The sequence below is a fragment of the Elaeis guineensis genome, chromosome 3 (genome assembly GCF_000442705.2).
Source record: "Elaeis guineensis isolate ETL-2024a chromosome 3, EG11, whole genome shotgun sequence".
Taxonomy (NCBI): Eukaryota; Viridiplantae; Streptophyta; class Magnoliopsida; order Arecales; family Arecaceae; genus Elaeis; species Elaeis guineensis.
The window spans coordinates 17,551,942-17,566,903 of record NC_025995.2 but is presented as its reverse complement, the minus strand read 5'-3'; the positions used below and the strand labels follow the sequence as shown (position 1 = coordinate 17,566,903).

The 14,962-nt window shown below is 35.0% G+C and overlaps 1 protein-coding gene across 3 annotated transcripts; it reads left to right on the top strand.

The window, feature by feature from the left end:
* Window positions 1–3,241: 3,241 nt before the first annotated feature.
* On the top strand, window positions 3,242–7,128 carry LOC105037285 (transcription factor BHLH148). Of its 3 annotated transcripts, none has more exons than XR_012139634.1 (3): window positions 3,242–4,146; window positions 4,790–5,125; window positions 6,371–7,128. XR_012139634.1 is itself a non-coding variant. In XM_010912970.2 (3 exons), the coding sequence occupies exons 1-3, from the start codon at window positions 3,751–3,753 to the stop codon at window positions 6,494–6,496; spliced, it is 810 nt and encodes a 269-aa protein (XP_010911272.2). In that variant the 5' UTR covers window positions 3,700–3,750; the 3' UTR covers window positions 6,497–7,126. The 3 variants fall into 3 exon arrangements, 2 of the variants coding, with proteins under 2 accessions (XP_073109786.1, XP_010911272.2); XM_010912970.2 differs by having other exon boundaries at window positions 3,700–4,146; window positions 4,838–5,125; window positions 6,371–7,126; XM_073253685.1 differs by lacking the exon at window positions 6,371–7,128 and having other exon boundaries at window positions 3,245–4,146; window positions 4,866–5,126.
* The last annotated feature ends 7,834 nt before the right edge of the window (window positions 7,129–14,962 follow it).

The window sequence follows — 14,962 nt, the reverse complement described above, 5'->3', positions numbered from 1 at the left end:
TTAAGGTCAAGTTTATGCCTATAACGAAAAATTCTATCCATATTAAAAAGGAGAAAAATTTCAAAAGGAACACATTGTCTGTAACCTATTCTACATTAGATCATTTTGAAGGGAAAAAAATTGTACTACTTTGAACCCTGAAAACACAAGGATACCAAAAGAAATTCTGCTAATAAATAAGTTATTTAATTTAGCATATGAAAAGATTCTTGTGTACTTCTTTTAGGTGGTATTTGTTTCTTGGACTATCTTCTGACTAAATTTTTATAAAGGTTTTCATCCTCAAGTCATCTTGATTATAGCAGAATTTTAGGCAAATTTCCTTGCATCAAGTCCACTGACTCTATATAAACTATTGGATACAAAACTGCAAGACATCCTCTTTTAAGTATTAGATTATGCCTTGACTCACCTGGTACGATGGAAAAATGCCTTGTAATGATTAAGGCTCAACTAGAACAGATGGGAGAAAGAAGGGTTTTATTGCTTGACATGAGGATATGCTGAGAAAAATTTTTGGATACTTCCATCAACGATTGCAGAAGACTACAAGAAATGCTCTGGAGTTGGAACTTGGGATGCTGAAGGGATGTCATGGTTTAAATGGCAGATAAGTGTAAGCTATCATGAACTGGGATCTAAGTACTAACCAGGTACTCTGAAGTTTTAGCAATATGTAAAATTAATGAAGCAAATTCAAAAGACTTGATTGGCTGACGAAGCTGGCGAAGAATTACAGGGAATGGCCACAGTGTGGATGCATGTTGTCAAGAAAAAATAGGGAACAGGTTGAAGGTTCGAGCACTTGGAAGTCCCCAAAAGACAACAATAGAACCTGAAAAGCTGCAAGGAAAGCAACCTCAGCATTATATTTGAAAATTTGTTGCATTATTGTCAGCCTTTGAGCATATACTTGAAAGATTCATAATTTAAGGTTACTCTGTTTGATTCAAAGACCAACTCCATTAAGAATTGACAAACTAGAAGTATTTTCAAAGGATATCTCAAAGGAGCACAAACATAGCATTAGTTGAGAGAGACAAGATGGGCAACATTACCTGTATGATGGGACAAAATAGCTGCTAATCCAGGAGCTTGATAGGGAAGCAAGTGGATCCAGTGGGACAAGAATTCCAGAGAGTACCTTGGAAACTACCGGTATAATCTTAGATAGAAAAATTCATGTAAATACTGGTTTAAAGTGATATGTCATGGTTCTTGGATTATGGAGAGCCTTTTGTTTCTTTGATGCCAATGTCTCAAATGACAAAAGATTCAGGATGTCAAAGACAATGGAAGCGATAAGAAAACAGGAAAGCTTAGCGACGGTAGTGATCATCCTTCAAGATATAGACTCAAAACAAATAAAGCAAAGAAAAATTCATAATTATATCATATGGCCAACAACAAGTTTGGGACTGCAGGTGTGCAGAAAAGAGGGATTGCAGTGGACTGGTTGAGGTGCAGACTTTCCTGGATTTGTCAAGGGAGGAATAATAAAGAACAAATATGTTCAGCAGAAGGTCTTGCAATATTATCAACATAGGTGATGGATTTATTGCTTGAGATCGCATGGATTCGACCGGACCTTGCATTTGAGGTCTCCAAAATCCTGCACTGATATGAGTACTAGGAGGTCATGCATTACCAGAGATCGATACATTGCACATCTCTTTCATCTTCACGTGTAAGTGTAATGGCTACTAAATTAGACTACTAAAATGAGGCATCCACCTAGCTTGCCTTCAAGGTCCATTCTTTGGAGAGGGTAAAAACTCAGGAAGGAAGCTGTATCTTCCTGAGTGAACGTTTCCCAGCCAACGTTTACACAAAAAAATAACATATTCATGCTGTTTTATACATTGAAAATAGCTTCGGAAGCCGCTATATGTGTTCTTTTACATTACTATACTACTTTGCCAAATAAGAAGCTAAGACCTATCCATATTTTATATAATAACTTTTATTATATAAATATTACTATATATTATATTACATTATATTTCAAAATATATTATGTTATAATATCATATATTATCATATAATATGTGATAATATATAATACAACATAGTATAATAATGTATTATTATATTATATTATATGTATAATAATAATATAATATATTAATATATTATTATTGTAAGATTAGGATTTAGAAATATTTTTTTTTAATTGATAGGAAAATAATTTATTCATCTAGAGAAGCACGAGAATATGGATACATTGATCAATGAAAAAGTTGATCAAGTTTCTCATATTTCTCTTTAGAACTTATGGGATCTTAAGGATATTTATTCACTTGATCAGGTAGAAAGTGGTATTCAATCATACTCACTTGCTCAATCAATTAGTATCATCATCATCATCATCATTATTATTATTTATAGAGAAGAGATAAAAAAAGACTGTTGGATTTATGAAGAAAGTATTCAGAACAGTCAAAGATTACAAAGCTACACACAAACTAGATGCGTGACATAAGCTTCTTCAGAATGTTTGCTCCCATTGATCTATTCTCCAAATTCAAACCAACTCAAGTATACCTCAGAGATTTTTTTTTTAAATTAAAAAAAAAATGTTTTATAACTCCTAACTATCAGGTCATTGTCCTCGTAAATCTATTTAGGTTAGGCCTCACCGCCATCAATCTAACAAAATAATTATAGCAAAATTCTTTGTGCACATGGACGGTGTAGAAAATCCAACATGGAGTACAGCACCTCATCCGATTGATCCACATAGTCACCGTTTTTCAATATGCATTTAATATCTGCAGATCGATTTTTTAATTTAAAAATTTGTATGATGAAAATGTCATTATCTTTTGAAAAAATTATGATATTCTATATCCATGTCATGACATCCTGCATCCATAATATATACAGGATATCATAATTTTTTTCTAAAGAATAAAGATATTTTCGTCATTCAAAATTTTCAAATAAAAAAACTGACCTACGAGCATTAAATGCACATTAAAAGTGGTTGTGTAAAAATACCTCTCTCAAATTATGATATCTTAGACCATATTATGACATCCTAGGTTATATTACGTATAGGATGTCATAATTTTTTTTTAAAAAATAGAGATATTTTTATCATATATAATTTTTAAATAAAAAAATGATCTGCAGATATTAAAATGTATTGAAAAGTGATAACTACTTAGATCAATCGGATGAGACGGTACACTTTATATCGGATTTTCTACACCTGTGCGGTGCACAAAAAATTTCTCAATAATTATATCCTTGTCTGATGTCCCAGTTGCCTTTATCCCTTTCTCCCGTCGGTTGGTCTTCTTTGCCGTAAAACTAAGCAAACAAACGTGTTGACTTGGTAGCTTTCTAAGCCCCCATATGAGATTATTCACTAACCTCGTTCCCATTTTGCCTTACATATCGGAAGAGAACCACCAAATTGATAGCAGAGATCTGTTGACCAATCTGACCAATCCCCATGATTCCAATCGATGAATGGCCCTGATCGATTCCCCCTCATCACAAAACCATTTAGATCAACTTGCTGACCAATGTGAGACCCCTGGGGAGAAAATTATCAGACCATGGCCGCCATTTTGTCACATGGAAAAATATAAGGGGACGATACCATCACCATCACGTTTTTCTTTCAAAAAAATTGACCGTTCCAATTTGATAAGCATTGACCACGTGTTATTAAAGACCGCTCCGGGCAACCGAAATTTAAATTTAGCGGGAGGAGTGAGAGAAGAGAGAGAGAGGGATGCTATGGACCCCTTCACCTCCTTCTCAGAGGAGCTCATCCATGGAGACAACATGCTCTACTGGGCCTTTTCGCCGGCACCGGCCTTTGACCTTGTCGCCACCATCCCTGAACCAGCTATCGTCGACCCGCCGGTTGTTCACCGGAGCGCCTTCAGGCCGTATGCTAGACCGGACAATGGGCAAATTAAGGAGGCGGTGAGCTCGGGTAATGGCGATCATCGGAAAAGCATTCACCAGAGAATGATTGAGATGGTACGAAGAATTCCCAAGGCCAAAGAGGAGTGCAAAGGAGTAGAGATGAGCCGAGGGTTTAAGCACATGATGAGGGAAAGGCAGAGGAGGGAGAAGCTTAGTCAGAGATATGCTGACTTGTACTCCATGCTTTCTTCCAGATCCAAGGTTAGCTGCCAATCCAATTCTATTCTTTGGATATACAGAAATTTTGTTTTATGGACATAAGTTTGAAGAAGGTTGTATCAATATTTTCCTTTTCTCAAAATTCAAGTGGCTTAACAGCCTTGGTATAAGACCAGATAGATATTCATACAAAAATTTGTTTGGTGAACTTACCAACAATATGAGGATTTATGGGGGAAAGCCAATGATGCAATGTTGGCTTCATTTTGTTCTTCTAGTTCTTTACTTTTTAGCTCTTCCAGACTTGGTAATCCCTCCACTTCTTTGAAATCTTTGTTTTCTTCCTCCTCCATAACCTTCTCCTTTGTAAAATGTCTTATTCATTAATTTAGATTTTTTACATTAAATGAAATGGTTTTCTAGTTCCAAATATATCTAATTTCCCCAATCTTCTGTATGTTGAGGAAGTTTGATGTTTTCTGAAATTATTTATAGTTATATTGATACTTGAGCTCCGTTTGATCAAGCTAAGGTACTATTAGAAAGTTTAGATATATTCCTTCAGAAATTTACTTGTAAATTTGGGGAGTTTGATATAAATCAGTCAGTCTCATTAATTATCATCAAGATTAATGAACTAATGCATTTATCTAACATACAGTGAAGTTTAATTGTTCAATTTCAGGATTTCGATCGAATTCTGTGCTGCAATTTTAGTGTAATTTCTTTGTAGGGTGATAAGAACTCCATTGTGCAATCAGCTGCTGCATATGTGAGGGAGCTGAAGGAAGTGAAGGAGCAGATGCAGAGACGAAATGAGGAACTTATGACAATGATTTCAGGGAGCAATGGAAGGACAGAGGAGGCAAAGATTAAATTTCGGGTGGCGAATCCCTCGTCTGCCATCGACTCCATGATCGGAGCTCTTCGATGCTTGAAGACAATCGATGTCGAGGCCAGAGCCATCCGGTCTGATCTATCTGGCCATGAGTTGTCTGCCATCATGAGCATTGAAACAAAGGTGTGCATGGAAATAAAATTCCAGACCTCTAGATATTTGGAAATAAACCAGTTCTATAATTTCTATAAAAAAATTGAATTTCCATTTAAATTTTAACATGCTTGGGCTTCAATTCTGAGGTACTTGGATCTTTCTTCTATTAATGGGGTAAACAGAAGAATTTAAATTGCTGCCAAGCGAAATCATGTAGCTGATTCCTAGTTATTAGTGGGGATCTATGAGAAAGATGATCCAAGGGTGGCTATAAGATCTATGCAGCCAATTTTAGACTAATTTATCTCCTTGGCATGCATGCAAGTGGACTTGATATGCCTGGATCTGAGTATTCACGCTTATCCAAAAGTTTGACCCCTAGGCAATTATATGGTGCAAATTGATGCTAGGATTAGCATGAATCCTATAAAATCTGACCTAATTTATTATAAAAATAACAAGAGAAGCAGTACCACTTATTTCTTTTTCTCGGTACATGTACCTGTTATTTCATTAAGTGTGCAAAATTATTACTTGAATAAGACATTTGAGAAAGCAAATCCAAGAATTTGAACATGTAACCTCATTTTCTCCCCTTTTTTTTAAGTGATGGATAGAAGATCTAGCCTAATATTAGAGTGTGGGTAAAATCAAATTCCAGTACTCCTATATCTAACTAATTGGCATTCTCCACTTGAAAGAGGGATTCAACATCTCAACTCAGCAAATTGGCTACTTTTAGTCCTTTATCGGTGAAGACTAGAATAAATTTATGAAACAACTTGCTTGGATTTATATCTAAACCAAACTTCAAATATAAGTTAAGGAGACTGTCGGTGAATATATAGAATTTCACTTATAATGCGTGTTCAAAAATTTTGCAGCGTAAGAGATGTATTTAGTAATATCAAAATTTTTTTTTATTGTCCAAAAAATGACAAAGAAATTCTCTCGATCTCGGACTATTAGTTACATATCTCTTTTATATTGTGGATGATGAGATCATCATCATGGATCATAAGATTAGTTGGTCTTATCAAACAAAATTATTTCTCCGTTAACCCAGGGAAAAAAAAAATGTAAAAAGGCAAACATGTACTTCTGACACGCAGAAGGGAAAACAGTGACCCGGTCAACTATGAGTGTCTTTATTGCATGCATCCAGTAAGTCAAGGATGATATCACTAGTTTTGATTACTAGTAGGAACTAAGATTTAAGTGTAATTTTTTTTATCCCACTAACTTAACTTTTTTATGTTTACGTGTAAAAAGGTGGCGGCTGGTGAGGTTGAGAGAGCAGTTGAGGTTGCTTTGATGGACGTAGAGAGGAAGCTTCCTCGCCCCCTTCCTCGAACCCACGGGTGGTCCCAACTCTGCCATGTGGAAAACGTGCCGTAATCCAGATTCCAACTCTCATGTCATTTATAGGGCGAGACGAGATGGTCACGTGACCGTGTGCATTTTTTCCTGGTAGGAGCCCGCGGCGCAACTTCGGTTGGACTCCTGGGTTTTGTCTCGTCATGGCATGCGTGAGAAAGGTTACTGGAGTTTTTTTTTAGGTTTTCTTATATACCCTTGTACATTATGTCTTATTATATAGATATCCCTCTACCATCCTATTTTTGCAATCATACCCCTCCTGTTAGATTTTTGATTGGTGTTTTTTTTTTTAATAGCCATTTTAAGTGTGAAATAATGCTATTACTCCTTTCCATGAACACCCTTGAAAAATTTAGTATTTAATTTATACAAAAGAGATATGTTTTTGCTTAAATTTTTCAAGGGTATTGATGTTAAAGGATAATAAAAATATTTTTCACTAAAAATATTTGGTCATTGATATCTCAATCAAAAATCTAAGGGGATAGGTGATTGGCATATATAGAAAGATTTGAGAAGTGTATATGCAAATAGTGATTTTTAAAGGATACTTATATAATAAATTGTATTTATAAGGGTATGTATGCAAAAAGTTCTTTTTCTAATATTGAAATTTTAGCATTCATGGTGCATAGAACTTTATTTTGAATTTATTTAAGTTTGAGGTTCTTATGTTTCAATCCAAGCTTTTATATCATCGATAACTTGGGCTTAAGGAGGCTACAACAATATCGTAGAGTATTGTTAAACGTGGGGGTTATGGGTGGCAATTTATGATCCAATATATCAAATTAACTCGTGAATGACTCGATTTAAGTAGGTTTAATTTTGTCATAAACGAGTTTGAGTCATAAATGGATCAAGATGTCCCGATCTATTTATTAAATGAGTTGGATTTAGATTTAAATTTATAATCCATTATTACCCATTTAGTGATTGGATCGGGTTATAATCCGACCCATTTGATCTATTTACAATCTGTTTAACTTGTTTTTGATCTATTTAATCCAACCCGCTTAACCTGATTAACCCATCTAACTCAAATTGACCTATTTAATAAATAGGTTGTGTGGGTCAAATCAGTTTACCTATTTAATATACAAATTAGATTTAGATATGAACTTTTGATTTGTTTAATAAATAGATTAGATTTTGGTTAATAAATTTTTAATTCGACCCATGTCCAACCTAAACTATATCTTACTCAATCCAACCTGATTGCAACCCCTGGTGGAGACTAAAAAATAACCTTAAAAAATTAGGATTAGCATATAAACCTTTTGCTTAGAGAGGGGTTCATATCTAAAATAGTCACAAAGTTAATGCTTAAAAAATGAATTAGTTCATAGAGACTAATTGTATAGATCTAATTTGGTTCCTATTAGGAAATGCTTTGAAAGTATTTGTTAAGAAGGGTACTGTTAGTGTTCCACCCTATCCAGGGTGCAAATGGGATGGGTGGACTAGGTTATGAGTGACCCTGATCTGATTTGATTCTTTGATTGGATTTTAATGTTAGATCTTGACCCAAACTAATAGAAGATTGGATTAGATCGTGTTAGATCTATGGCTAAAATTTTCAAGCCAATAGATTACTTGGGTTGGATAGGCTTCATGTGTAATCCAGCCTCAATCTAAAAAATTTGAGTTCGAATTGAGTCCAGGTTGAATCCTACTCAAACATAGCAAACTACCTTTTAATTACCATATAGCTAACTACTATTAACCGCACAAAATAGATAATAAAAAATATTAATCTTAAAACAAATTAGGATATAGAATTATTTCTTAATCCTATCTTTATGTTAATGATATTGTTCATGCAAATTTTAAATTACAACCTAGAAGCTCAAAGAGGCTTAGGTCCTAATAGTATACTAGGTTTGGATTGGGTTAGAAAGAATTCAGTAAACCTAGATCTAATCCTGAAAATAGAATGGAACCAATTTTAGAATCTGACATGGCCCTACGGGTCCCTTAAAGTGGATCAAAGCAGGTCTAAGCAAGGTCTGGTCGGGTCAGGTTAAGGGTCAACCAAACACATTTGTAGCCTTAATCCTGTTGGGAGGAAGGACACTTGCATCCATATAGAAGGCGGTTAGAAATTTTCTCTCATTTCGATTTTTTGTTCCTTTCCAAAAGAAGTGCCTAGCTTAGTAGCTCTTTCTTCCCTATCTGTGTTCTTATTTATAGGAGATATTTTCGCCAGAATTTTCTTGATCCAGTTCTAAAAGATTACATGAGGTGGGGTATGTACTCACATTACCAGGATTGTGGTTCTCTAGCTGATCACTAGGAGGGTTACTAATACCCAAAAAAAAAAGAAAAAAAAAAAGAAAAACAGCCGATAACTAAAGAGACATTAGCTCTGGTCATATTGTGATTGTGTTCCACATGGTTACCTAGGATGGGTGCATGCATATATAATAATGGTTTAGCATGCACAGTGGTCGCAAAGACAATGGGGATGTCTTTAGGTAGTCCTTTTCTTGGGAGCTTGTTTCATGTGTTACATGACTGCCTTGGTTTTTAGGGCATATTTGGTTCAAAAAAGTTGGCCTTTGAAATGAGAATAGGAATGAGTGATTTTTGTCCCAGCCATTTGATTGAAGAAAATCTCATTTCTATTTCTAATTTGGAGGAGAATAGAAATATCTCAATCTCCCAAAACCCAATCCCCATTCTCTCCTAGTATTCATTTTTCATTCCAATTTCAATTTTCATTATGAACCAAATATGTTAGGGATATGGCTATTTCAGTTCCCATTCCAATTTCGATTTTGATTCTAATCATGAATCAAATGCACCCTTAATGTTGATGGACTAGAGATGAATGGATTAATCATGGAAAGAAGGTCAAGTATTTAGCAAGCCTATGAACCATTAGCTACATCACCATCTGACCAATTTGGCCATCTTCCTCGTTGCTTGTAGATGAGGGTTAGTATCAGAGATAGAAGAAGAAAGCAACTAGATGTGCCTAATTAAATATTGATGATCAGCACCTATTTTATTTCGAAAAAAGGATGTCACTATTCATGTAGGCATTGCCTACTGAGGAGAGGGGAGATCGAAAGCTCTCTCTCACCCTCCCCTAGCCTCTCTCTCCCTCTCTTTCTCTCCCTCCTCTTTTTCTCTCTTTTGAAGGAAGTCAGACTTCCGAGATATGCATACAGAAATCAGATTGCAGCAAAAATTAAACTAATCTAAATTTAAATTTTTTTTAAAATCAAGCATGCATACAAAATATAGATATAATCTACACATAGCCAGGAGCATTCACATGCTGAAATTAAGATTGTAAAATTTAAAAATCAGATTAGAGATAACACATACAAATTAGAGATCCATCTCCATAACTTTGCATGGGTCGATGAACACTACAGCTGATGATCGTAGTATACTTTGAGATTCTTCGATCAGTCGCATACATGTTCGACCATTATGGATATCCACATGAGATCCTCGGATCAGATCAAAGGCTCCTGACTTCATCGAGATACTAGCTCCCTAGCAGAGTCGTCTCCTGATACATGGTTGATAAAGAACTTCTCCATCATTTTCTCTCAGATCCTCTCAAAGATGATGGAGAACAAGAGGAGGGAGAGGAAGAAGAAGAGATCCTCTATCTCTTTTCTTCCCTAGAACCCATGCCACAAGGAGGAAGAGATGTGGAGGAGGAAGAAGAGAAAGATGAAGAAGAGGAGAAAACACCCTTTTTTCCTTTTTTTTTTCTCTCTTCCCAAAACCCCACGTCCCAGGAGGAACCCATGCCTAAGAGCCTCATGCCCACACTTTTTCTCCCTTTCTTTCTCACGGTGAAAATCAGATCATATCATGTTTTTCACACCTAAGAGAGAAGCCCTTTTAATTGGCATCCAAAAAGGATGAAAAGATAAGTTAGGGTTTTGATAAGATCAAAACCAAATCAATTTGGAATTCCCAATTCAACTTGAACTCATCCTTATCCAAAAGGGGAGAAAAGGGAGTGCATGAACACCTTTGTGCATGGCTTATCTCTCACGCAAAAACATTTTTGTGTGAAGAAAATATTGGCGTCCAATATTTGTGGCATGGTGATGATGTAGGGTGCTAGGGAAAGAGAGTCCCAGTCTCTTTCCCTATAAACTGGGACTCCTTCTTTTGGTACTTAATTAATTTCTAACCAATTTAGGAATTGGTTACATCCAAGAAAAAAAATAATCCTAGTTTAACTAGAAATTCAATCTTCTCAATAAGATCTTAATTCAATTAGAAATTAACTAATTCTGTGTCCTGATCAAATCAGAAATTGATCTCCCTTGCAATTGGATTATCTCATAACTCAATCAGACTTGATCTAATCAAATCTAAATTAAGTCAAATTGAATTCAATTCATTTATACTTGATTTTAACCCAATTGCTCAATCAAATTGAGCCACTTAGTAATCCAATTGCTAATTATTCTTCTTACAACTTACTAACTCTTAGTAAATTAGACAATTGTAATAATTGAATTGGATCAATCATCAATCATATTGATAATTTGATCTGTTTATGATTTATAATCATAGATCAACTATCTGATCGGATAAAGACCTCTTTTGTGTGTGATCCTATAGATTTTATTCTGTCTGATAGTGAGATATACTATGATCCCCATTACAATATCATCGAAACTCTTTTCAATAGGTTGGAATGATTCCAACTCTGCCTATTAAGGGTCATCGATCTTCAAGATGACGCTTGACGAGTCTCACAATCCATCAGTGATACTTAGCAGTATGTAGTGACAACCCAGTAGAATAGAATATTGAACTTCTAGGGTAGTTATGATGTAGTTCGATTCTTTTGTCATCAGTTCCGACAAGACGCAGGTCAAAGATAACTTGTCAAATCCGTTCGTTCGTCATATGTCAAATTCAATCAACTCAAATCCACATAAAACTTTATGAAAACTCCTTTCCATCATTCACCTACCATAGTTATGGATTTTAGGACTCAGTCTCATGAACTGTATAGGACCTTTTTCATCTATCAGGGTCAACAGATTCTATCTTGGTGTACATCCTATTCCTACACTAGACCTACTATAGCCAACATACATCATAAAATTTTAAATGGCTAGGTAACTAAGTGATTGTGTAGTCAAACTATAGCAATCTCACTGTGAACAGTCGAGGTACCATAGATTAAAGCACTATCTATATAACTGCAATATCGAGTAAGTCACTAATGAGTGGGTAGCCATCAAGTGATTTCTCATATTGATTATGCTCAGTAGCCTTGATCTCTATCAAGCACCTGCACTCTCGCTCCAGTATCTCCATATTGTAGACTCAAAATTCGTCTATTCAAGAAGAAAAGCGATCCGTACATCAATCTATTTGGATCATTTACCATCCTTATGATAATTCATCGATCAAAAATATTTAAGAATTGACCTTAAATAACACATGCCTCAAATTTTCAACTCTTGAGAATACATGTCATTATTAGATCGACTCTTCGGATGATTTATGGACACAAAAATACATATAATATGAATAAAAAATTAACCCAATTTTGTTAATTTCAAAAATTTAATTACAAAATTATATCATAAAAAATATATATGAGTCAACCAATTTGGCTTCTAGGGTATACATCTAATAATCTCCCACTTGATCTAAAGTCAATTGACCATAAATCTAAGCTCCATCTTCTCAAGATGAGCTTCAATTTTCTGTTGGCTCAGCAGCTTGGTCAGTGGGTCAACCATATTGTCTGTGGAGTCGGCATTGTGCACCTCGATGAACTTTTTCTCAAGATATTCGTGAGTCAAATGAAATCGTTACTCGATGTGTTTGGATTTCTAGTGAGATCTCGATTTTTTAGCGAGCGCTATGGCACTATTATTATCACAGAAGAGTGGATGGTATTTGATGACATCACATCCAGCTCCGCAATGAACTTCTTAAATCAAAGTCTTTTCTTAGCAGCCTCCGATGCGGCGATATACTCTTGCCTTAATGGTGGAATCTACAATGATCGGTTGTTTGAAACTCTTCCAACTAATTGTATTACCGTTACATAGAAATAAAAAATCTAATATAGACTTTCTATCATCAATGTCAGACATGAAGTCTGAGTTAGGGTATCCCTACACCTATAGATTTTTTTCTCTAAAGATCAAGAATAGATCCTTAGTCCTTCTCAAGTACTTAAGGATATTCTTCACAGCTATCTAGTGTTCTTTTCTAGATTTGATTGATATCTACTCATGACACTCACAACAAGAGAAATATCAGGTCGAGTATATAGTATAGCGTACATGAGGCTCCCTATAGAAGAAGTCTAAGGGATCTTGCTCATACGTTGAATCTCCTCAGGTGTGCTAGAGCATATTTTTTTGGAGAGATGAACTCTATGTCTGAAGGGCAATAGACCCATCTTAGAGTTTTTCATGTCAAACCACTTCAGCACTTTTCCTATGTATAGCTGCTATGAAAGACCAAGCATCCTTTTAGATCTATCTATATAAATCTTTATTTTCAAAATATAAGACGCTTCTCCAAAATTTTTCATGGAGAACTCTTTAAATAACCATAACTTGATAGAAGTCATCATGAAAATGTTATTCCTAATTAGGAGGATGTCATCCATGTCTAATACAAGGAATATGACAGCCCTCCCACTGATCTTCTGAAAAACACATGATTTCTCTTTATTCTTGATGAAACCAAATGATTTGATCACATCATTAAAATGAGTATTCCAACTTCGAGATGCTTACTTTAGTTCATAAATAGACCTTTGTAGCTTGCAGACTTTGTGATCTCCATCACTGGACATGAAACCCAAAGGCTGCTTCATATAGATATCTTTCTCAAGATATCCATTCAGGAAGATAATTTTCATATCCATCTGCCAAATCTCATAGTCATGAGCCACTGCAACAGCAAGCAGTGTTCAAATAAATTTTAGCATGGCAATTGATGAGAAGATCTCCTGATAGTCAATACTTTTGTGCTGACTATAACTTTTAGCTACAAGATTAGTTTTAAAGGTCTCCATCTTTCCATCCAAACCGATCTTTTTATTAAAGATCCATTTGCATCCAATAGAAACTATTCCTTCGGTTGGATCTATTAAGATCCAGACTTGGTTGGTGTGCATCGAGTCAATCTCTAATCTCATCGCTTTCAATTATTTCTCGGAGTCGATGTCTGATATCCTCTCGTCATAGATTTTAGAATTATTAACATAGTCTATATCACCCATGAGGAATATTTCCTCTACATCCTCTGTCAGCATACCGATGTACCTTTTAGGAGGACGTGAGATCTTAGTGGATCTATGAGATAGAATGGGTTCCTTAGATTCTATGTCTCACTTCTCTTTAGAGATACTCTCTTCGAGCTCAATTTTTCTCCCATTATCTTCATCTTGGATAAATCTTTTTTTCAAAAATATGATATGTCGACTTACAATCACATTGCGATCCTCTGGAAGGTAAAAATAAAATTCTAAAGACTCTTTTTGGTACCCTATGAAATGAGCTCTCATAGATCTACTCTCTAACTTGTCCGCTTGTTGTCGTTTGATATGGATCGGATATCTCTAAATTCTGTGGTGATCAAAATTTGACTTCTTACAATGTTATATCTCATATGGTGTGGTAGGAACAGACTTAGAAAAAAATTGATTAATTAAGTAATTGACTGTTAATAAGGCATGTCTTCAAAGAAATAAAAAGAGGTTAGTGAAGCTTGGATCAAACCATATCTAATAGGATTCAATTTCTCCATTCTGAAATCCTGTTGAAATGAGGCATTTCAAATGAAGTCCATTGAGAGACTATGCCATTTTCTTTGAGATAATTAAAAAATTTTTCGATCAAATATTCTCCTCCTCGATCTGATCGAAGTATCTTAAGTGATTTTTCAGTTTGCTTCTCTACCTCAGATCTGAATTTCTTGAATCTTTCAAAAGCTTTAAATTTGTGTCTCATAAGAAATACATATCCATACTGTAAAAAATCATCGATAAAAGTGATGAAGTAGAGATAACTTCCTTTGACTGGCACATCAAATGGACCGTATACATCTGTATGTATTAGAGCAAGTACCTCAATGGTCCTTTCTCCATATTTTATAAAGGATAGCTTGATCATTTTTTTTTGAAGGCAGGAATCACAGACTAGATCGACTCATCCGAGAACGAGTCTAAAAGATCTTCTTTCATCAGTCTGTTAATTCTTTTTTCTCCAATATAATCTAGCCTAAGGTGCCATATGTACTTTAGGTTAATCTCATTTCTGGATCTCTTAGACCCAACGGCACTCACTATTTGCTCGGATAGATTAACTGATTCATCTACATCGACATGCAAATGATCGAAACTATTAATTAAGTGACCACATCTAATCATTTTATTTTCAAAATAAATGGTATAATGATCCTTATTGAAACTAATTTCATAGTCATTCTGTGATAAGCTTGAAATAAAAATCAAATTTCTGC

What these genes read in the sequence shown, in the direction of transcription:
- LOC105037285 (XM_010912970.2), top strand. Translation starts at nt 3,751, where the DNA reads ATGGACCCCTTCACCTCCTTCTCAGAGGAGCTCATCCATGGAGACAAC. An exon ending in TGCTTTCTTCCAGATCCAAG is followed by an intron (nt 4,147 to 4,837) that starts GTTAGCTGCCAA and finishes ATTTCTTTGTAG; the next exon opens with GGTGATAAGAACTCCATTGT. An exon ending in TCATGAGCATTGAAACAAAG is followed by an intron (nt 5,126 to 6,370) that starts GTGTGCATGGAA and finishes ACGTGTAAAAAG; the next exon opens with GTGGCGGCTGGTGAGGTTGA.